General features: G+C 38.9%; 2 protein-coding genes across 2 annotated transcripts in view; both read left to right on the top strand.

Annotated features, from left to right (window-relative positions):
* LOC145784077 (fibrocystin-L-like) overlaps nt 1–15,636 on the top strand; it is a 57,886-nt gene extending 42,250 nt beyond the window's left edge. The window contains exons 59-79 of the mRNA XM_082595830.1: nt 441–543; nt 979–1,162; nt 1,464–1,636; nt 1,818–1,904; nt 2,138–2,371; nt 2,884–2,987; nt 3,619–3,754; nt 3,983–4,152; nt 4,912–5,081; nt 5,945–6,090; nt 6,380–6,542; nt 6,988–7,099; nt 7,288–7,414; nt 7,496–7,672; nt 8,463–8,640; nt 9,056–9,210; nt 9,657–9,828; nt 10,555–10,638; nt 14,182–14,308; nt 15,166–15,262; nt 15,519–15,636. Coding sequence (XP_082451956.1) covers nt 441–543; nt 979–1,162; nt 1,464–1,636; nt 1,818–1,904; nt 2,138–2,371; nt 2,884–2,987; nt 3,619–3,754; nt 3,983–4,152; nt 4,912–5,081; nt 5,945–6,090; nt 6,380–6,542; nt 6,988–7,099; nt 7,288–7,414; nt 7,496–7,672; nt 8,463–8,640; nt 9,056–9,210; nt 9,657–9,828; nt 10,555–10,638; nt 14,182–14,308; nt 15,166–15,183 — 2,820 coding nt within the window. The 3' untranslated portion in view covers nt 15,184–15,262; nt 15,519–15,636. The remainder of the gene's footprint in view (nt 1–440; nt 544–978; nt 1,163–1,463; nt 1,637–1,817; nt 1,905–2,137; nt 2,372–2,883; nt 2,988–3,618; nt 3,755–3,982; nt 4,153–4,911; nt 5,082–5,944; nt 6,091–6,379; nt 6,543–6,987; nt 7,100–7,287; nt 7,415–7,495; nt 7,673–8,462; nt 8,641–9,055; nt 9,211–9,656; nt 9,829–10,554; nt 10,639–14,181; nt 14,309–15,165; nt 15,263–15,518) is intronic.
* Nucleotides 15,482–22,439, top strand: LOC145784076 (uncharacterized). The gene is made up of 9 exons (XM_082595829.1): nt 15,482–15,664; nt 15,983–16,102; nt 16,490–16,552; nt 17,003–17,188; nt 17,681–17,902; nt 19,748–19,799; nt 20,127–20,277; nt 20,927–21,075; nt 21,565–22,439. The coding sequence occupies exons 1-9, from the start codon at nt 15,482–15,484 to the stop codon at nt 21,672–21,674; spliced, it is 1,236 nt and encodes a 411-aa protein (XP_082451955.1). The 3' UTR covers nt 21,675–22,439.
* Nucleotides 22,440–22,896: the final 457 nt, after the last annotated feature.

Here is a 22,896-nt window from a genome sequence, read left to right as displayed (position 1 = left end):
AAAATGTTAATAATTTTTTTTATTGTATAACAAGCAATTTCTTAATTTTTCGATTACTTTTGGTAAAACGTGACTGAGCTTCCCAGATTTGCTATTGTTTATAGGCGATCACATGGGTTTAGAAAGGTCTTCATTGCGTTTCAATGTCAGCAATTCAATAAAAATCTCAGCTCGTCCATCCTGAGACAACTTTTTTACAAACTTTTATTATTGTTCAAAGAAGGCACGAGCGAATGAAGCTGGTGTTGATACTCCTTTAATGACGTAACAAAACCGTGAGAAAAGAAGTTAACTTTGTTAAACTTAACAGTAGTTAGTTATTATTTACTCATACAAGGTTATGTTACAAAAGTTGTTATTGCCGCTATGGCATTAAACTATCTGACATCTACAGTTAGCAGAGTTTTCAAGCAATAAAACTATTTAACATTGTCCCACAGGGAGGAAGAATCATCGCTGGATTTACTAAAGCGGACCACTTCCCTCACAAGCTCACAATTACTTTGAGAGGAGACCAGATGACACCATCCTGGAGCTTGCCAGGTAAAACGATTCTTCATTTCTACAATTGCTACAAGTGTCATTTTCTTTACTTTTTTGTGCTCAAGAAGTTTACCATTGTTTGGTTTGCTTTCAATTTTTCCCCAAACTGACTGTGAGAGCAAAAGGTTTCAATAGAACTGCCAAGATCAAGTAGAATTGCCGCTTCAGTAGAAATGAAATGTCAAGTTAAAGACAACAAATTATGTGTTGTGGTAACATTCTTTCAAACTTGAAAATAAACGTTTTTTTACCCAATAATTTACCGGAAAATTCAACGTGACGGTGGATTAATTTCAAACTGGAAAAAGCTTCTTCTTTGAGCATTTTTAATTTGCGAAACAGGCTTGAAGAGAATTAAGACAAAATAAACTGCAAAAATGTTAGTCAAAAATTACTGATTAACTTTTCCATGATTTTCTTCTACAACTAACTCAGGCGTCGAATTGGGAGCAAAGGCGTTGGGATGTTTTGGAGGATGCGATTTTCACGGCAAGTTCCACGATGTCTACTGGACTCATCTGGAGGAGACTGCGATGGCTGGAGAAAACAAGATTGTGTTGATGGATGAGGTAGATTGGACTGCTGAGGATGAAACTGTTATCGCGACAACAGGATACAGGTACAGATTTTTTCTTTGTAAGATAAGAGACAAATTGACCCAAAGACCCAGCAAGTGCATTGTCATTCAATCAGTTATTTGTTACGTAGTCAGTCACGTCATTGTGACGTGATAATAATTAACGGTTGTTTATATAAATATGTCTGCTAAAACGCACCTTGCACTTTTCAGACTGCCTAGTTTTCACGTTTTTGGTTGTTTTGCTGTTTTATTTTGTGCTGGCTAGTGAAACGTTGGGAACAGACTTGCTGATTACTTTTCATGCTTTTGAAGTTAATCATTCTACAACTTTCCTCCACAGATCCGATGAGACAGAGAAACACATTATCCAGTCCATTGATGCGGACATGAAGACAATAACCTTGCGCAGACCTTTGCTGCATCGTCATCTAGGGGAGAGCTACTCCATAGGGGCGTGGCAACTTCCAATGAGAGCGGAAGTTGGATTGTTGAGCAGAAACATCAAAATCATTGGTGCGTGACTTTGCTACAAATTTGCAATATTTTTAACAACTTGCCATGGTAGTTTCAGAAAAGTGGGAGGCAGTCATATTCAAAGATACCACATAAGTTACTAAAACACGAAGCAGGACCATTCTGACATAACACCACGATTATAAACACATATTCCATTAAGTCATAATTGTTTTTTAAGGTGGAGGATATGACGGAATAGAAGAGGAGGGGTTTGGAGCTCGAGTCCTTGTTGGGACCACACAGACTGCGTTGAGCAACATTAAGGGTGAGCTGCATCTTGTGTTTCTACTTGGCTTTGTTCAGATCCGCATGAAGGTAACGAATTTACTTTGTGGAGCTTTAAGTAAAAGTTTTACAATCCAGAAAAATATTGTTTTTTTTCGCATTAAACTTCAATCAAATGCACTATTACAATTGAACAATAAATTTTTTTTTAATCCCAGTATGAGCGCAAGGAATCTACCTCCATCTGATCCTTATGCATCATTTTATTTCCAGGCTGGGGGCGATTCACTGATGTGGAGTTTGTCCGGACTGGTCAGTTGGGGTGGACGGAACCCTGGGATCCCCGATTCTCTCTGGCTTGGGTCGACACTGGGGCTACTACCTCAGCCCGACCATCTTTCGTAGGGGGTTGCGCCTTCCACGACGGCTACGCGACGGCAATTGGTTTGTTTGGAGCAGATGACATCACAATCAGTGACAACGTCATCCACCGGGCTATACACGATGGTGAGAAATAACATAAAGTAAATAATACAAGACCTTTTTTTTTGTATTGCACGATATGTTTAAATAAACGCTCTATTACTAACTCTTTACCAAGTATAAAAGCTCGTGGTAAATTTAACGTCTGGAGTTAACACTTTGTTGTCCCCTATGTTTACCACTTTTGACGCAGCAGGTTATTAAATTCCATAGATTTCCCGATCAGTTTTCCACAGTGATATCCTTCCTACCAGCTTTTCTGAGGAGGATTGCTGTGGCTGTCACGAGTGGACCAGGTGGACTGGTTTCAGTGCTCGTCGTATTCTTCGTGAAGAAAACTATTGGCTTAGTTTCCCTGGAAAAATAGATTGTCCGGTGGTGCAGACATCCGATCACAGTGTGCAGAGTACCCTTGGCGAAGTGGCGAAGTCATGACGGTCAACAGACAACATTAGATGATGCGACAAAGATGCATCTGTTCGGCGGTTGTTCCATGGTTTCAATCTTGCGCACACATGGCTTCTTTAACGTTCCAGGTATCCGCATCACTGGAAGCGGACACAGACTAGAACGGAATCTGGTGGCGATGACTTTATTCAGGGATTCGTACGGAGGCCGCTTTGAAACGACCAACTCTGAAGTGAGCAATCAATTTAACAATAGTGAATCCGGCACGATTAGATACGTGATCTATGTAAATTTAGACATATCTGCGGGTCGGCCCTCTTGCCGTGGAACTGCCATTGTTTACTGTAAGGCTTCCCAAAACTTTTGGTCGTCAACCCTTTTTATTTTATTGACATTTTTTGGCAACTCTAAACTTATATCTGTAAAAATAGCACTTTAAAACATATAAAAGTGATTGAAAGAGTCCTGGGTACTGGTGAGCAAAATACAATTAAGTTATTTCAAGTAGTTTCAACATTGCAATGTCAGAAAATTGCAAATATTAAACCAAGGAACTTAACCTTTTTAACATTAAATTCAGGAAACATTAAACCTTTTCAAATCTTTATGGTTCTAGTTTTACAATTAAAAGATATTTTTTCAAGCTGGACAAATAAGATATAGACTGGACCATTATGAATTTTGTTTTAATTGTTAGAGATGTAAAAAGAGATCGTTTGGGCGCTTTTAAACGTTCTCAGAGAAAAAAAATGTTTTCGGTTAATTTTGACATGACGTAGAGAACTTGATCACCAATGAGAACATTCAGAGCTTCATGCTTGCAAGAGGCTTTTATTTTCACTCGCAAACTATTCCGCCATCAGGACTGGCCTGCCAGCTTTAAACTGACCGAAGCAAACCGACCCATTTTAATTGGAAACACTGCTGCTGGGAGTGAAAGGTTCGGATTCCACTTTGATGGGGAGGCGTGTGGTGCTCCTGAGGAGGACGGATGGAGAGGTGAGTGACGCCATTGTGATGTCATAACTATCGATTTTATATCTGATTGTTTTAAGTTTAACAAAGATATGTTGTACTCTATTCGAAGTATATTGCAAGAATCACAATTTATGGCATTTGTCAGAGGCATCATATCACAACGAAATGGCTGATAGTAAGCTACTACTGTTAGTACAGACATAGGTGTTGTTGTAATAGTATCTTGTAAGCTCTGTTGTTTTGTCATAGACAACACCGCTCACAGTTGTCTGCATGGAATTCACATCTTCAAGGAGGATGGCGTCGGTACTTGTTCCATGATAAGAAACTTTATCATCTACAAAGCTTGGGACTTTGGCATCTACCACCAAACACAAGTCAGCATCGTTGTCAAGAATACCATCATAGCGGATTCCACGGTAAGCAATAGCCTCTTTGCGGCCTGTTTTGAAACTGTGACTTCATGTAAAGGATCGTTCTTCTTGCGTGCTTCTCAACATTATCTTGATTATAATTTTTTTGCTTTTGCTGATTTTAAATTAAAACAAAAAATGCATATTTCAATTTGTATTCCTCAAAAAGTATAGCGTGCAATAACATATTCAATTTTGTTCTTATTGTTTATTTTCTGTGTTCAGATTACGTGGAAATAGCAGAGCTGTGGCAATTAGAATTTTAAATGTAGATTTGCATCTCATAACCCTTATTTTGGAAAGATAGTAGATTGTAATTTGTTATAACGGTTACACTTTGTGTTAGAACCCCGCAAAGTTTCGTAAAACGATGGAATGGGAAGTCAAAAATTTCAATAAATTTATTGAAGGCATCTGAACCCTTTTCTCTCTGGAATTACCAACCAGTTTTCGCAACCGTTGCTGGAATGACTGAAAGTATTAACTAGAATTCCAGGATGCTACTTAAATACCCAATAAATAAGTCACAGCTTCTTGTGATGATTATAACCAGCCCTTATGATTCAGCGCTGCCCTGGTTGAGCAGATCTGTTTTAGCATAAACTCTTCCAACAGCTACCGTGTTTGACTTCCATGTGTCCAATGAGCAGGTATCTTTACTTTGAGTGTCACACTAGGCTGGTTTTCGACAAACAAGTTACTGAGGGCTGCATCTCACGACGCGTTTCTGCTGACGACGCTAAGAGTTATTGTTGCATGACGTAGGTTGGTTACTACCCAATGATCTTCCACCCCCTCGCCCAGCAGCACCAGTACGCCGAGAAGTCGGCCACAATGGAGGATGTGCTTTGTGTGGGTCGGAGCGACCACTTTGATCCAACCATCGACTTTATGGACGAAGCTACAGATAAGAATCTTCTAGTTCGGAATTCCAGGTGGGTCTAACATGAAGCTGATTCTGATGTGAATATTGAACCGGTCTCGGTCATGATCCGATGCTTGATCGCGCGGCAACTACTTTTAGTGATGACACAATAGCCCTGAAACGTTTTTTATACGTAAAAAAAATGAAAGACTGCAACATTTGTTCGACATTTTGGCATCAACACCAGCTCCACCAACATAACTACTTCGACCAGTAAGTTTAAGAGCTACATTCCAAACGCACGTTACGAATTCCTCCAGACTGTTACCCTCCCAAGTTGTCGTCACTTTACCAAGATCATTCTGTCATCTGTTCCACGCGATAATTGCCACCAATCAAACTGCACTGCGTCAAGGTTCACTGCATTAGGAAATCGCTGAACAGGCATCAGTGCTTTTGTGGACATTGTCTTCGTTCAAGCAACGATTATTAGCATTATAAATACATTTTTTATCGCAATTGATTGATTGCATCTTTATCCTCGGATTGGAAGAGCTTTATTGACAGCTTAATCCTGGCTGTCTCGCATACTTGTGAAGGCTTTGAACAACTGAAGCAAACCCGGTCACCGAGATTGACAGATTGAAGTTTCCGATTGTTGTTGAAGTGTTAGCTGTGTACTACTCCATCCACTAGGTTCCGCTGAATGGTGAGCAGTCCTTGAAATGCGTTGCTCAAGCGCACACCCCGAGAGTCGAACCAGCACCGCTTGATCTTGCAGTTTCTTCGGTCAGTCGCTCAACCAACTGAGCTATTAAGGCAGACTATGCACGTGCGAATTGACATGCATTTGAAAACATTTTCTTCACATCGCAGTAACGTTGAGTTATCAAATAGAATATCAAGCAGGGAGATCTCTTTGTTTTGTTTCAGTCCATCAAGAAAAGCCCCTCTAACGCCCTCTGGTGGGAAGACGTGTGTGATGCTACCACTGTTCCAGAGCCGGCCAAGCGGAACGCCGTCAAAGTTTCATTCGAACCAGGACTACCCTGCTCTTCACGGCGTGTTGAAGATCAAAGGTGACTTTTTATCCGTTTTTGGAAGGAAGATGCAACAGTGGACAATAGTCACATTAAACTTATAATATGATCGCTAAAAATTGGTACCCCGCTTCTGAATAAAAGAATGCATCTGTGTACTTTTATTTATTTATTTAAACTTTTTGCACAAAATTTTTTGCACATCCATCAGGTCCCTAGCAAGTTTTTTGCCTTTTTAGCTTTAGTCATCCATCGATCAACATACATTGATTTGAATATACCATTGTAAAAATGTGAAAAAAAAGTGAATTAACTTGATTATTTTCAGGTTTGCACGCTCACAATTACAAGACTCATGAAGATAAGCGAGATCTCATCTTTTTTACCAATCCTGAAAATGAGGACGGTTATCATCCAACCTCTGTGAGCAATATGATCCTCACCGACGTGGAGGAGGAAAGCAAGATCTATCTGGCACGACCTAGTCTCGGGTGAGCAGCGTTATTAAGTCAGCATAAAGAGGTTTATCTCCTAGAAAAGTTGAAGCAATATCAGAAGAATGCCTTTACCGTTTGAGTTGTTATGTTGGTATAAACACCAGCCTATAATTTTTGGTTTTGGCGCTTACTTAACCATAGAAACGGAATGTATTTGATATCTCAATTTAACGATCAACTCTTGTGATTTTTGGCATTAAAGGCACGGTCGCTTTATCAAATCCTTTCCGTTAAGATCCCTTAAAGTCTTGCTATAAAACTTTCAGTCTCTGAACTTCAACTAAATGCCCGATCTCGGGTTTTCTAATTTGCTTCCGAGTTTTCGATCCTATCTGCCAAACAAGTTGGTTGATGGGGCCGTTCTGATGAGGCCATTCTGTTCTACATAGAAGTTTATTAAAATTAACATCTGATTTGATACGAGCAATTTCTCTTCCAGAAAGATCAACCCTTCAGATTGTGTTGACATGGAGTGCGATGGAAAAAAGAAAGTCCTCGTGGTAGATGAAGATGGAGGATTTCTTGGAGAGCCAGGAGCTGTCATCCCGCAGGTAACAGTCTTCCCTAACTGAGAAACCCACATTCTCAGAATTCTTCAAAAATTTCAACACATATTTTATTTATTGAATGTTTATGAAGTCCTTCAGTCACTGTGTTGCTCCTTTCACAATGATTATTACGTCATCATGGAGGTGTGGCGAGAGCGTTGTAAATATATACATGCTGGGTTTTCATTCAGGCCGAGTTTGGTTGGGATGATGATAAGGAGATGAGCAGAGGACTGGGAGATTATAGGATTCCTAAGACCATGCTGAGTGCCACTGATGGGACCAGATTCGATGCAGATGACATCGCTGATGCGAGAGGTTGGTTAGTTCGCTGGTCAACCACAATTTCGCGCAGTGTAAGCTGCATTGAAGCGCACTTACATTGTAATATTCACGCAGGTATCATCCGCAGTGACGCTTGTACCTACAAGGATGCGTGGCAGGCTTATGATTGCCATGGCAACAATACCCTCAACTACCGCATGTTGGTGATAGAGAGCATGGACGACGATTCGGAGACGCGAAGAATTTCTCCTGTCGCATTGCTAGGCAACGGCTACCTTGACCTCAACAATGGTATTTGTTGCGTTGATTGAAGAAAGTCTACTTCTCCTGTAACGTTTTTATATTCTTTTCAAGTTTGGATTGCAGTATAGGCGTTTGGTTATTTCTGCAATTTGTTACGTGTTTGACTTTGCATAGTTTCCAAATAAAGCAAACAGTGAATCATTAACATTCAATGCAAGTTTCTTAGGAGGAACAATTTTGATGAACAAGATCATTACAAAGCCAAAGAATTTTAAACTAAGATTGAAAAATAAGAATATACAAAGCTTGTTCGTATCTGCATCATATCGGGAACTTTGAACAATGTTCTTTCAAATTTGCGGAGATGTTTATTTTTTTTCTAAATAATTTTAAACTAAGAAACGAAGTGCTATTGTGGGTCTGATGTGAAGCAGAAAAATTGCTCTGGTTGGTCCGCCCCGATGGCTCAGTTGATTAGCGAGGGACTTTGTAAACGAAAATGCTTCAAGATCAAGCGGCGCTGGTTCGACTCTCGCGTTGTGCGCTTGAGCAACGCACGTTTAGGACTGCTTTCTATTTAGCGGCATCTAATGGATGGAAAAATTCCCCGGCAACAGCAATCGAAAACTTCACTCTGTAAATCTCGGTGACCGTTCCTGCGTCAGTGGTTCAAAGCCTCTACAAGTATACAAAACAGCCAAGATCAAGCTCTCAAAGAAGTTTTCTCAATCCGAGGATAAAGATTCAATCAATCAAATTAACCCTAACGGCCTTGAAATCACCATTGCCATGTTACATATGAATAGCTGTCAATAATATTCCTCCATCTCCTCCTCAGGACCACAGGATCACGGATGGTGCTTCGGATACACTTGCCAACTGAGGTTGTCCACATTCTACACCATCGTCGCTACTGGAAACCACTTCACCATCTTCTTCACCGGGGCGACGCCTAGAGGATTGAGATTACATCTTTTGAACGTTGATGACACGGAATCGATCCGTGTCGCTATCTGGTGATTGTTTTCATGTTGTGTTAGTTATACGTGTAAATGTTTCCCGTTTATTGATAACTTATAATATTTTGATTGTAGGCTAATAAAAAGCCTTAAATGTAGATGCGGTACTAATCTCATGTTCAGCAAACGTTTCGAAAACTAAACTGTCTTCATCTTCATTGTTAGTCTTCAGTAGTTTGATGAACATGAATTTAGGTTCTGATTGGATTGGCCACATATTTCAACCATTTTGATTGATTCTTGAACATCATTCCCAGTTTGTTACGTTGTCATGCAGGTTGCCATGCCAACTCAATAACTTGGCAACATTGCTCAAATGTAGGTTTCACTGGCGCAATGATTAGGCTTCGCTTGCGACCAATCTCCCACTTGCACTTTATTTAACCCTAAATTTCCTGTGTGCAAATGTCAGGTACTCCAAGCCTGAACGCCTTGACATCAAGCGAGACCAATCAGGGAAATACATTCAACCGGAAAATGCTGTTTATAATGTGGAAGAAGAGTTCTGGGGCTTGCGCCCTGTAACTGCCGAAAACAAAGATTCCTTCAAACCAGCTATCGACTCAAGTGAGTTGCAGCCCACAATTGTTGTTGTATAGAACTCATAAGACAGCGAGTCTGCTTGAGACAGTTTCGCGTACTTTGGAGAAACGCTGGCGCGGTGGCCGATGCTGACTGAATGGAGTTTTCGCTGGTTCTTGAGGCGTTGTTCTCTGAGTGTATCTGTTATAAAACTTTCAGCTTGTTGAAATTTCATCCGTTACCGGGTAGCTGCTTTATTTACCAACGTTATCTATGTTTCTCGGCAGTCGAGTGTAGCAAGAATTGACAACGAAAGACACGTGTTTCGCCCATGAGACTGGGCTCATCAGTATCGCACCACTAATCAGGTAGTACTGAGGCCAGTAAGATCGCTCCTTCTCAACAACATTATCTATGTCAAGCAACATGGTTGGCTTTGCCTTGATCCTTTTTGTGCTCGTAAAATATTGTGGTTCATTTACGTTGCTTAGATGTAAACGGAGCAAACTTCTTCGACGTTACGACTCAACTTCTTTACGTAACCGTGAGAGGAAGTGAGCCTGTTGTCATAGAAACAGCCCCCGCCATCATTGTGGCATTCTCAGTCCCTGCTGTCTCTGTGGATGATTTCTTCGAGAAGAATCTAATCGACAACTTAGCCAAGTAAGCTTGATTGTAATCTCTGCTGGAAATTTTATTTCCATTTTGTTTTGAATTGGTTCTAATATGATGCTTGAAGCTTCTTTGGGTGCAGGTCAATATTTGCGTTAACCCAGTTTCTGTGAGCAAATATTCTTAACCTGCGTTTGATCAAAGCCCTAGAATTCGATGACGCCAATTTAATGTTCGACAAAAGTCTTCTGAATTAAATAATTCAACAAACGTTTGAGTCAGTTTGACCAAGCTACAGCACTAAAGTGCTGAACAGCTTGTTATCACAAAGGAGCTATAAATCGTCATTTTTCAGCACCATTGTAATTATTCAAACGTACATTTTGAGCACCTCACTTTTGTAACGCAACAATGAATAATCCAGATGTAATCTGGTTAACTAGTCACAATTGTACAAGCGTATGATAAGATGAAAGTATTAACGAAAAAGTTGGTCTACAATGTTGGCTGACTGATTTATCGATTATTGATTGAATTCATTTCTATTTTTTGTTTCGGTTTTGCAACTTTGTTTTGTGTCATAGCTGTGCCAGTTATTGGGGTGCGACGAAAACTTAATAAACATTGCGGGGCTTGTATAAGGTTAAAAACCACTGCACTATACTGCCACAACGCGTACACGCCACCATGCGTACACTTCCACTATCAGACATTGCCTGTCAGAAGTCACAAGGGTTAAAGTTGAATTATTTTAAGGACCTTCATATGTATATTCAGGTTTCTGAAGATTCCTCCTTACAAAATCCGCATTGTCTCTGTGGTGAGGGAAACCGCCGCTAGACGACGCCGTGCAGTGGACAAGTGAGTGCTTTTGTTGTTGATAAAGATAGTTTTTATTTGTATGTTTTGTGTTGTTGGTGTTTTCTTTTGCTTTCCAACCACCAACTTAACACTTTGCTCCTCAAAGGGAGGCCAGATTTGGCCCCCCCCTCAAATTTCCTTTAATTATTTGAAGCACAGTAACGCCATGCACTTGGTTTTTCTTGACTTTTTCTAAAATTGCCAGGCGGATCTGATGATATTAAATTTGATGCTAAAAGTTGTGTAGTTTTCTTGTAAATTCAAAATTTTAGTGAATTTTTGCTATTTCTAGCTAACTTCCAGCAAAGCGTGAAATGGATTACATTGCGATAACAAGCCATAAGCTCATAATTGCTTCGTGCATCGATATGCGCGAGCAGAGAGAAGCATCCTCTTGCTTTCCTTTGTTTGGTTTGACCTCAATAATACAAAGCGCGTTATTTCTTATGCTACAAAGAAAAGCCAGTGATCGCAAAGCTGTTAATTAGAAACAATAATAGCAAACGTTTTTTGCGTTATCAGCTCTACAAAGAAGAATAGCAATCCACGATCAAAATAGTAGGCTATGGAGGCCACAAGCTATTCAAAACAGTTGTTTCAAGCAGATAATATTCATTGATGAATAAAAAACGTTACAATAAGAAATCTTCTCTTGGGTAGTAAAGACACGAAAACCTGGTTTCGAAATAAACGTTCTATGGAAATGCTCTCATTGACAAAACTTGCAATTGAGGAAATGTATCACTGCAAATGCTTTTTGGAGAAGCCGGAGAAATAGCGTTTTTGCAAACAGTAATTGTGAGATACACTCAAAATTATGAGATAGGCTCCATTTACACGTATAGCAGCTAACTCGATGGCGTCCCTACCCTGCTTTATGTCGCCTACTTGTTGTTATGTCCTGTATTTTTGTTTCACAGTGCATTGTGTTTTGTTTCAAAGAGCGCAAAATAAAGATGATAATGCCTCATCTACATTACAAAATATTTTGTAATGTAGACGAAACATATAGTTAGGCATCACATAAGACAAACAACAAATCAGCTTTCTTCTTCATTGATTCAACATCTGAATACGTTGCCCCAATGTATAAGAGGCCGGCTATTGTGAAGACCCGCCATTTATAAACGATCCGATTATACCAAAAGTGGGACAAACTAGTGAATCAAAGAATGAATAAACAATGCTGAGAAAACTAAATCTAAGTGACGAACAATACCGATGTCTTCATTTATCTTGGAAAAATGCTGCCTAAACTTATCAACAAAAAATACCGTAAATAACGGCAAGGATCCCGAAAGCAGAATTTGCTCGACTTTGGCATGAATTTAGTCAGACATCTACAGTAATAATTCTACACATACAATAACAGGCTCTCAACGGCTGTAAGATACATAATAATCAACCTGGTTCTGGACGATTTGTGTAACAGTTTAGGGGAAGACACTACTTGAAATGATGGACCACACAAAAGATTTTCAATGAAGACTGAGTCTAAAAACCGATGTGGATTGTGCTGCACAATAACTTCAAGTTTAGGACAGAAGAGGCAGAAAATATCACGATAAAAATAAAGACCTTGTGGGAAATTTTCGAGAATCATAACACGATGCAAATACCATAAACGCTTAGTTTGCATGCCGCTCTAAGCTGGCCGGCAACCACAAAGGTAGACAACACAGGCAGTTTATAATTCGATAACAGCGCAATAAACATTATAAATACGTAAACCGACACTTTTCTTTTACAAACGTTTTACGTCTAATAGTAAATTTTCCCCCAACAATTTTTTGTGAAGCGCTTGCAAACCACGGTTTTGTAAAATAATTCATCATTATTATTTTTTACTTCTCGGATATTGTAAAACGTCCTCAGCAAAATCACAAAATAATTTTTCATTACTTCAATGTAGTAGGCCTAAGAATTTTTTATAGAATTGTAGCCACGTTGTTTCAACAAAGAAGCCATTTTTTGGCAATATAAAGTTATAGAAAATAATTTGCAATCATGCAAATGGTTGGAAAGAATCTAGGAAGTCTTCTCACAATCTGGCACAAAGTGATTATGTTTATTGTATCTCTGCAAAATGTTTTACGACAAACTTTGAAGCTTCGTTATAATCATTTTTATCTTTGAAGTCAAAAGTTAATTTTTTTTTGGCCAGAAACATAATCATTGCCTTGCTGATGTTGTCGCCTTTACGCGTATTTTTTGTGCTTCAAACAATAAGGACCCAGTCAGCAATCCAGTCTATTTACATTGATTCAACATTTGTAAACGTTAAATTTATGTAGATTTGCTGACTGTGGGTTATTTCACATTTCCTTTGTTTACGCATGTTCCTCAATTCGCTGTTGCATTGTTGCGACGCTGGCGGTCTAAAAATGTATTTTCAAATTGATTGACGCAATCTTCAATAAAAAGTGGGCTTCGAACTTAGCTTTGTTGATGTAAATGCTGTATTTTTTGTGGATGTAATTTATGAGTCATGTTTATAAACACCCGTAAGCGAAATGACTTATGATGGAGCCTGCATGATATTTGTGATGCGACTTGACACAAATCCACAATTTCAAAAGCACCTAATTTGAACTTAGAAATTTCAGATAATTTCAACAACTTGTTCAATTGTCTTCTCTCTACTAAAAATATTCATACTACAAACTCAATTGTAGACCTAAAATACACAAACGAAGATGTAAACAGCTGTTCAAGCAGGCTAAGGTGTTACTTATGAGAAATTTGGTTCCATAAAACTAGAAGCTAGCCATGAGTTTCGGAATGCATTAGTTTAGGACAAAAATGTAAGACAACAAACGCAGTTTTGTTTTTTTCAAATTCGTGTAACAATATTACTCTGATTGTAACTACTTTAGAATCAGTGAGTAGCTTACAATAAGATTTGCTCGCAAATCTTTACCAATGCAATGATTCGGCACACCGCACACACACTTCGTGCAGTCGATTGAGCTCTTTGTTATTCAGAACTTTGCATGAAATCGGATTAGCATGGTAATTAAATAGCGGTAAGATAAATCAAAATTGCCGTTTTTGGGTACCTTTGCAAAAATTGAAATATCAAGTTTAGCATATAAAATTTTAAAATAATGACTTTTCAAACTTATAGACAAATGATTTGTTTTCACACCAGTGCAACTTCTGTTGAAATAGCACCAGCGGATAACACGTAACAGCTGATTGAATTTGATCCAAAAACGGCCCCCCCTTGAGCAGTTAACTTCCAAAAAAACGTTGAAAAGCAAAGGGTTAAGCCGGGAGTCAAACCAGGATCATATCGTTTGAAAGCGAGGGCCTTTTCTGTTACGCTACTTCACCAACCACTAGCCTGTTACGAAATATAACTCGAGATAACGATAGTGCGAATGATTTGAAACGAGAATCTCTGCTCTGCAAGTTTCAGGGCTTTGATGGCCACTACATTGTTAAAAACTGTTCTAACTTGTTCAATAGTTAATTCAACTCGAAATGTGTGAAAGTATGGAGCTAATATCAACTTAAACTATCTCATCCTCCATTTCACAGCAGCACAGCAGGAGAGGTACAGACGATCACAGCGATGATAACTGATGAAGTGAGGACCTCTTCCCCAACCAATTCGACAACATCCGATCAATTTACTCCGGAAGAGCTAAACGTTGCAGCCTCCACGGTAAGAAGGATACGATGCAGCTCTTGTTAAGATGAATCAGTAATGTTTATTGTTCCATCCCTTAGGCTAACTTAGAGGAAACTGCCTGGTCTCCATATCTCCAGTGCCAATGTTTTCTTGTCTTTGTACGCTGCGCATTGATCAAGAGCCAGTTAGTTCATGTAAAGATCCCGCACTGCCATTCAGTGTTGACTGTTACCACCTGATCTGTTGACCATTTTGATAAGCCACGTGTAAGCTTCTGCAAAGTTACCTGCTCATTTTGGAGAGTAGCGCTTGAAACATAGTTCACTGTTAGTTCAATCAAAAATACTCAGCAAACTGTATAATCCTCCACACTTTATATCGCGACATTTTTTAATGAAAACCTTTAAAAAAAGCAAATAACCTTGTCGCACTACATGCATTATGTGTGTATAGGATAGCATTATTATCACATAGCGTTAATTACACAATGGAAACATGCTTGCAACAACATTGGCCTTATTAGGGGCAGTAGAATAGCGGGGCGTTATTGCGTTATGGACAACAAAAGGGTCAATAAAAAATTCAAAAATTAGCAGAACTGCAAAATGTCATTTTTGCTTTTACAAAAAATCGTTCTCATCAAATGAAATGCTATGATTTGCTTGAAGTTTTGAGTGTTAGAACATCGGCAGAACTTTATTTGTTAGGCTACTTACCGTTACCACTGTAGCGTGAAGTCTACCGCTGTCTGTCATAACACTAACACCTTCCAGTTATCCGCCATCTTTTTGAGTGAGCAATCCCTCACTTCTACCATCCCTAGGGCTTACGAGAACTAATGTCTTGCATTGAAAATTTTTCAATAACGATTCTCTCTTATTCACTTCAAGCTTCTGGATGCATTCTAAGATGGTTCATTGTCAGATGCAGTAAACGCAACCGTGACGAAGTTTGCCTCAACGAAAGCTGTGATCAACGCATCTATCGGTAGGTTTCAATAAATGTTTGTGACATCACAAAAAACACAAGCCATTGCATTTTTATCCGGTGGATTGAGTTGCTGACACGTTTTATATTGTCTTCTGATTTTAACTTATTTGAACCACGAGTCACGACCCGATTGGATTTCTGGCGAGGAGTAAATTGTAAACTACGCAAGTCGCGCTTGCACTCAGGGGATCATCTGGAGAAGTGTAGTATGCTATTATGACATCATACTTACAGTTAATGTTCTTATTCGCAGAGAATTTGGAAGAACCAAACCCAACAGCTTTGATTGAGCATAAGATTCCAAGCAAGATCAATATCTCATGGACCTCATGGACCTTCATAGTAGTGGAAGAAGGCTTGAAGATATCTCCTCTCGCATTTACATTGCTGAATGAACAGGTGGGACTTATTGGATGTCACACGCTAAAAGTGAAGCCCAAGTAAAGTTTAAACAAAAATGGATTCGGTCCAATTACAAAATTTTTGTTTAACAACAAAGTAAAAAAGTTTGGAGTGCAACTTGTAGGTTAATAGTAGATATGCTTGGTCAATTTGAGTAAAAAATGCAAAGCCCAAACTGTAAGAGTTAAACTTACGTCAGCAAATGCTTTGAAACCTTTTAAAATTTTTATCACCAGTGCTGCAAATCGAATAATAAATCTTTCCTATATATAATAACAATCAACAACCCAAGCACTTTACCTTTTCACTGTTCAGGATGAAGTTGTTTCGGAGGTTGCAGGAAGTTGGTCTGTGGTTGTTCAACTTCTTCGTGACTCACCTGGTGCAGATCCTGACGCGATTCTTCGTGGAGAGACAAGTCGCATGTTTTCAGAGGTGAAAAATGCTGAAAGTCAAAAACAAGATGCTTGTCATACTTGGTCTTATGATTGTGAAACTGAGGCTGGGAAACTAAGCGGGAACGGACTAAAATATTGTCACAGATCTTCAGAATAATGTTGAAACTGAAATTTAGTTTTTTAAAACGTAAAGCGTAGGTGATGTAGCCTAAATCTTTAGATCTGGTTATTATTTTCGCTTGATATGCTGTTGTTTCTTCATTCTCTAAGTCGGGCATTGATCTAACCGAACTACCGCAGTGGACTGAACTCTGGCAAGCTATGAGTAACGTCAGCTGTGTAAGTACGTGTGTAGACCTATTTGCGACAAACTTGAAGCCGACATAGCCCTTTATGCCACGACATAACATGTTTTCATATGCAGGGAACAGCCTACTTCCCAGACTTATCCATCACTCATGAGGGAGAGTACATTCTATCGTGTCAGGTTAGTGCCACATCCAGGTGTTCCAAAAGAGTTCCATACGTGACACTTCAAACGGGTCATGTTTGGAGTTGAATGTGGTAGGGCTTTCAAAACTCACCATGGACTTTGAAATATTTATTGTTCCCATATCTATATCATGACGGAGGGCGGCTCGTAGAAGCCGTTGTAAAACATTCTTTGGTATTTTGTGGTAAGACCATAAGTTACAGCGATTTGCATGTTACATGAAATGTAAGCTTGACATTAGCGTCGATGATGCTCGTTGCATAGTTGATGATTTGTTTTGTGGAACAAAGTCACATGATTTGCTTCTGTTTTATATTTGTTTGGTGTTTTTCATGAAGTTCCAGCTGCACATGTCACATCTCCTTGCAAGGTAATACGCGGCTGCAATACTTTCCTAGTTAAAAAAAGTGGGAGCACGTCTGATATTGTGGATCGATTGTTTAGGTCATAAAGAGTTCGGGAGCCATCTTCTACTCCACAGAGGTCAATGTGACCGTAGTTCGTCGACGCGTCTTCATCGCGGTCACCGATCAACCGGACAGCGGTCCACATCGTCCAGAGGATAAGTTTTCCTATGGTTTGGAATTACGAAACTCTAGCAACCAACCATTAGAAGATTTGAATGACAAGGCATGAGCTACTATCTTTGCTTCTAATGATACCTGTGCGCAGAGACTTATGTTTACAATTATTTATGTCACAGAATAGATTTAGGATATCTTACACAGTTTTTAAAACTGTAGCTAATCATGTATTGAACAGTACTGGCATTGTACCTTACGTGTTAATGTAACAAAATAAACTTTGTTGTTATTTTTACACTGAACTAAACGATTCTTTGTCAACCACAGAATTTTAAAATTGTTGCAATATTTTAAAGTTCTGACGTAAGTAGTTTTTAAGCTGAAGTCTTCAATTGAATATTTATCGTTGTAAAAATGAAACAAGTTTGCTTCAAATAAAGCTGAGCAAGATAATAAAGATCTTGAACCTTAGGTGATGGGTTAGCTTTCCATGTTTCTATAACAAGACATAAACAATGATATATACTCAGAAGGTTAGAAAATCTTGGTCGACGCCATGGTGACAATCCTTGCTCACTTTTTACGTCGTTTCCAACAGGGTCTCACATGGGAGGGACACGTTGTCTTGGACGATTCCATGAACTACGGCGACACTCTCATCGAAAACGAATCAGTGAGTTTCGCAATTACATCGCCAAAAATGATGACGCCACCCTTCATTCTCCTGAACACGGAGGCTAACATTTCTTACCATCTGATCCTCGAGGTTGAATCCACTCCTCCTCTATACAAGCTTTCCATGGCTCTCTCACCACTCCGGGTAGGAAAAAATATTATATTCACGATTACTCAGTAAACGGATTAAAAAATTTTCTAATGTTTATCTTTGTTAATTTTGCGTGTTTCCAAAGATGTGAACCAGGGTCATCGGCTGCTTCACCAAGGTGGACAATTTAAAGTGTATAAATACAGTAGCGTAGCCAGCCCAAAATTTTGAGGGGGCCAAATATTTGACTAAAAATTCTGTATAGACTAACTTACGTAAAGTGCTAAATTAGCAAACTAGTTTAGTAATATTTAAAGATAGGTCTCTAGCTGCAGCTTTTATCAATATAAAATCCACTTTTCTAAAACTTTTTTTCATCCCAAACATGGCCTATTACATATTTACAATAGGCTACTATCAGCAAATATCACCACAATTAAAAGTTCATTTGTTGCTTCCGCCAACTAGGCTCGTTACAACTCGATTTATCTTCTCATTGATCCTTTCACGGTGGCAATTAAGCCCATACAAGACTAAGAGGAGATTAGAAGTCATCGCTGGGCATAACTGTGCCTTGACTCGTTTATTGCACTAAAAAGACCTGTGAACCTCAACAGTAATTGTTGCGGGCAACGCCAGGATGACATAGATTACAAATGCGCGTTTGTACACCACTCAAGCCACCTGCCATTGTTGATCCACTATATTATAGCACTGCCCGACGAGTTTTTGGAAATTCACGTGATAATAGGGAGATGGGATAAAATGCCAAATGAAATTGATTCTGCTGAAACGACATTTACGAATCCTGTGAAGATTATATACACTTTGTTTCACTTCAAAACAATGTTGAGTTGTCCTTTGCCAGAAATGTCTCACGACTCGTCATCCTATGACAGACACAAACGAATGGTTAACCTCGATGACGATCTCTTGCACAATCATATTGCTGGCTACCCGGGAGTCTCTTGTTACGTCATTGGGTTTGCCTACTGAGCGTTTCCGGCCATTCGAGCGAAATGCTTTTTAAATCTTTATCTTCGGCTCGGCGTTAGTACAAAATTGAACAAGCTTTAAAAGATGTCTTTTATTTTAAATGTCTACAGCGCACAAAAATATGTGAGCCTACTTGAGGCACAGAACATTACATCTTAACAATGGAAGACAGTAGGCTATGTTGCCACCTTCTTTCGTTTGCATATTTTGCCTTCAAGTGTCTGCGGAGCGGTAGAACAAACGATGCAACACATACTCCACGAATGTTCCATCTTACGGCCCCCATGTGGAATCACTGGTATTCGACAACTGGACCCAACTACCGTATCATGGCTGCACGATGAGGCATTGCCAATCTAAGCTACTACAAGTCAAACGAGAGAAGCCTTCAAGTTTGCACACATGTTTTGACCAGTTTCCATGCTTTTGACGAAATTATTGCTTCTGTGGAGAAGCCTGACCAGCAATTTAGTGGTCAACAGTCTTTCCAATCAATTTCTGGAAATTTTGTGAAAAAAACTTATCCAATTATGATCGGTATGCAAAACTAACATACAGTAGCCTAATAAGCTGGCTAAACGTTTGAAATTTGAAATCGTAGAATAGAAATCTCAACCAAGATAAAAATGACTAAAATAAATCTCAATAGGCTACTTTGTCAATAACAAAAATCATAGTCGAGTAATGGCCTTTCCTAAAATATTGAAGGCATGCCTCCTCTTGGCTACACCTAACTTAACATAGGTACCCGGTTATTTAAACCCTGATAAAAAACTAAAGCTTTCATTTTTTAATTATTGCCACTGGGTTTAAACAAAGGCTAGGGTAATCAATTTCACCCGAAACATCTATCCTACCTCAGTTATAAAATAAAAGCAATGTAACTTTTATTTCTTTTTTCAGTTTATTGGAAGTCCAAAGAATACAACGGATAATAATACAACTGGACCTACCGGTAGGTGTCGCTAATTGCTTTGTAATATTTAGCTTCAGATGAGACCCTGGCAGCTCTCTTGAGGACTGATTGGCTTCATGTTGTACAGTAGCTTTCATCAAATGAGGAGATCTTTTTGCTTTCCTAAATCTTTAAACAGGAAAACACATAAAATGTTTTTATTCTCAAGTAGCTCGTGTCATCGGTCTACAAGAGATCTACCTGCTGGTTTATGGCAGACTCTCTCATCCAGTCGATCAAAGAAGCCTATTCAACGATTTGCTGCGATTGTTGTCAGTATCATGGTTGGACTTTGTTATTTTTTTGATTTGTTGATGATTTTGTTAGAGCCTCCTGTCGTAGTTGGCCCTCCAGCGTTGAATTGCCCGGTGTTTGAAACTGCCACTATATGGAACCAAAGATTTGAGTGGCTGTGCGAGTACATTCGATGGAAAATTGATCTTTCGTTAAACTGGCGACAAGCTTTCGACAAGTGGAGGTGAGGCCGATGTGGGAGGCTAACTGCAACTTTAAAAGTTGTTTATATTTTGGTACATTTTTGGGAACCTAAGGACTGAACGTTTGCGTTTTCACCACTCAAATTTGTTTCCTTGCAACCGGTAACGACTCATGTTCGCGTGCTTTGAAGCAGAAACATCATTTTGAACGAAATACGGGAGTTGCGGGCTGATTGTGAATCATAGATTTGCTAGAATAGCTTCGAATTGTTTAACAAGGAAATTGTTTTACACGAATAATCTCCCAAAATTTATCCTTTCAAAAGAGAAATTACGCTACGTAGCCTATTGCCTGCATCAGTGCTTGTAGAGCAATAAAGAACGTGATCGATCTCTTTGCTGACATCATCACCTCTGGCAGTTATTAACAAAACTTGCAATGCATGGCTAGTAACATTGACGCACGTCATTGGTATTATGGCGGCACAATCGGTTATCAACGACTCGAATGAACCGGGTCTTAAATTTATCAAAATAAACCGAACTAGTTGTTGGATCAAAACTGGGAGTTGTAGCAGACGACGTAGTGCTGGTTCTACATATTTCTTAGGCTGATAAAACAATCTGAAGTGATCATAATCCTGCTACTTATTTTGGAAATCATAGTCGATATCAACCTCTCAATTGCAGGATAGCCGCAAACTGGAGGGATGTTTTTAGTATGGAGGGGACATCGCAGCAGTGCCACCAACTGGAAGTGAAATGCAAGAACGTTGGCCAGTGGGGGGAAGTAGAGGACTTCTACGGTTGCTCGCTGCCTTACTGTCTCGATGGATATTGTAAGTTCATTGTCGACGTCATTAATTACATCGTTGTGGAAGACAAAAACAAACTAGACAAGCTTTTCTAAACTGAATTTCAGTAATGCCCATCATTGTAGACATTTAGTGTTGGATGTGAAGAGACCTGTGATGAAGTATTGATCTCCACAACTTTTTTATAATCATAGGTTTTACAAATCGGCCGATTAAACAGCTTGTTCCGTAGAATAACGTTTTTTACTTATGCATCATTTTTTTCATTAGAATTGGCGATTACCGATCCACGGTGAACTTAGCTTCGATTCTCGATTAACTAATCAAACGATTAATGTAGGCCTAATCGCTCGATTGAAACATCTGCGGTTGGTAGCCTATAGGCTATTCAACTTTAATCTGATGTTTCTATTCTAGTTAGAACGCTTCGAAGTACTTCAAATGTGGGCCTATAGAAAATCATGATGATCAGGGAAACAAATTCAAAAAACAATTTATATCTTCTTTGTTTAGATGAAAGCGGTCCTGGATTGTCCGAATGGAAGGAGGATCAGAATCTATGGAGGAAGATGTTCAAGATATGGGAAGAGTTATTGGAGGAGTTTAACAACGTCTGCAATTAAGATCTTCACCGCAGCAAAAGCATCTCTTCACTTCTGAATGTTTTTAATTGCTGTTATTTTTTTGCACTTCTTATAGAAACATTTCATGTTTAAAAATAAGCTTTTTTTACAAGCCAGGTTTAAAAATATGCCTGCCTGTGTTTCCTAAAATAAGCATCCCAGGACATAGAATTCTCATCTTTAGTTAGTTCAGCTTTAAACGTCGTTGCGTTATAGCAAGTCTGATTGTTTACGCACCTTTTTCATCGGACTCTTGCTCAACTCAACTATTTGAGAAGCCGATGAAAGATTATGATTGATGATGACATTTAGGCCTAAGAATACAACTGTTATTGTTTTGAAATGCGTAATCAAATTTGAATTTTACAACAAAATTAATTATTGACTTGTAATTGTTACTTTTGCAAATATTAGATTGGCTGCGTAGAAACGTCCAACAGTGTGGGACGTAGTTTGCATGAGGAAAATCATCCTAACCCTTACAATACGATTCTATTATCCTTGTGAAAACTTGTTTCAATGTAACCAGATATTTAGAACGAATCGTAGTGAAGATAATTGTTGTGACTAACCAGAACGAATTTATTTATTTTGCATCGATTGATCACGTGATGCAGCTTAGGGCTGGGTTGCCAACGAGCTCAATGACATCACTACCTTGATCCTCAATAAAATTCCTTGATGCAAAGTTTCCACTAAACTGGAAACAAAGCTGAGAAAATAAATGAGAAAACCTCCAAGGAATTTGGTTCAGATTGTAGCAGCCAGCCCTGCTTGTCATTGTAGTAAATCTTGAAAATATAAGTAAATCAAGCAAATGTTGTTATCTATGATAGTTTCAAATGGAGGAAGTTTAGTTTACTGGTATGTGATTACAGGTTTATTGAAAACTTGCTTGCCAACAAGCTCAGTATTGTGTTCCAAAATTCTTGTTTAAGTTCATTTGTCCGTGCTAAGTGAAATCGTCTATTATCGCATAAAACCGTTCCCTTTCTTGAAACAGGCTGTTAGCCCTGAAAGTGGTAAACTGGCATGATAAAGTCAAAACTTGAAAGGCAAAATTTGTAAATAATCTATTATTTTCTGACAGAGCATCACGCTGTGAGGGCTCATTGCTGCATCGTCTTGCGCAACTAGTAAACAATGCTTGATACCATTTAGTTTGCATTATAATAATCAAAGCTAAATTTAAACCACCAGTTTTGTCAAATTTAGAGGGAGC

This window comes from Aplidium turbinatum, chromosome 15 (assembly GCF_918807975.1).
Source record: "Aplidium turbinatum chromosome 15, kaAplTurb1.1, whole genome shotgun sequence".
Classification (NCBI taxonomy): domain Eukaryota; kingdom Metazoa; phylum Chordata; class Ascidiacea; order Aplousobranchia; family Polyclinidae; genus Aplidium; species Aplidium turbinatum.
Note: the sequence above shows the minus strand (reverse complement) of the source record. Positions and strands in the feature narration are given on the sequence as shown.

Bases quoted from the DNA above. Each gene is read 5' to 3' on its own strand.
- LOC145784076 (XM_082595829.1), top strand. From the start codon at position 15,482: ATGACATCATACTTACAGTTAATGTTCTTATTCGCAGAGAATTTGGAA. The intron at 16,553-17,002 runs GTTAGTGCCACA...TCGATTGTTTAG, and splicing joins AGTACATTCTATCGTGTCAG to GTCATAAAGAGTTCGGGAGC. The intron at 19,800-20,126 runs GTAGGTGTCGCT...TGATTTTGTTAG, and splicing joins TAATACAACTGGACCTACCG to AGCCTCCTGTCGTAGTTGGC.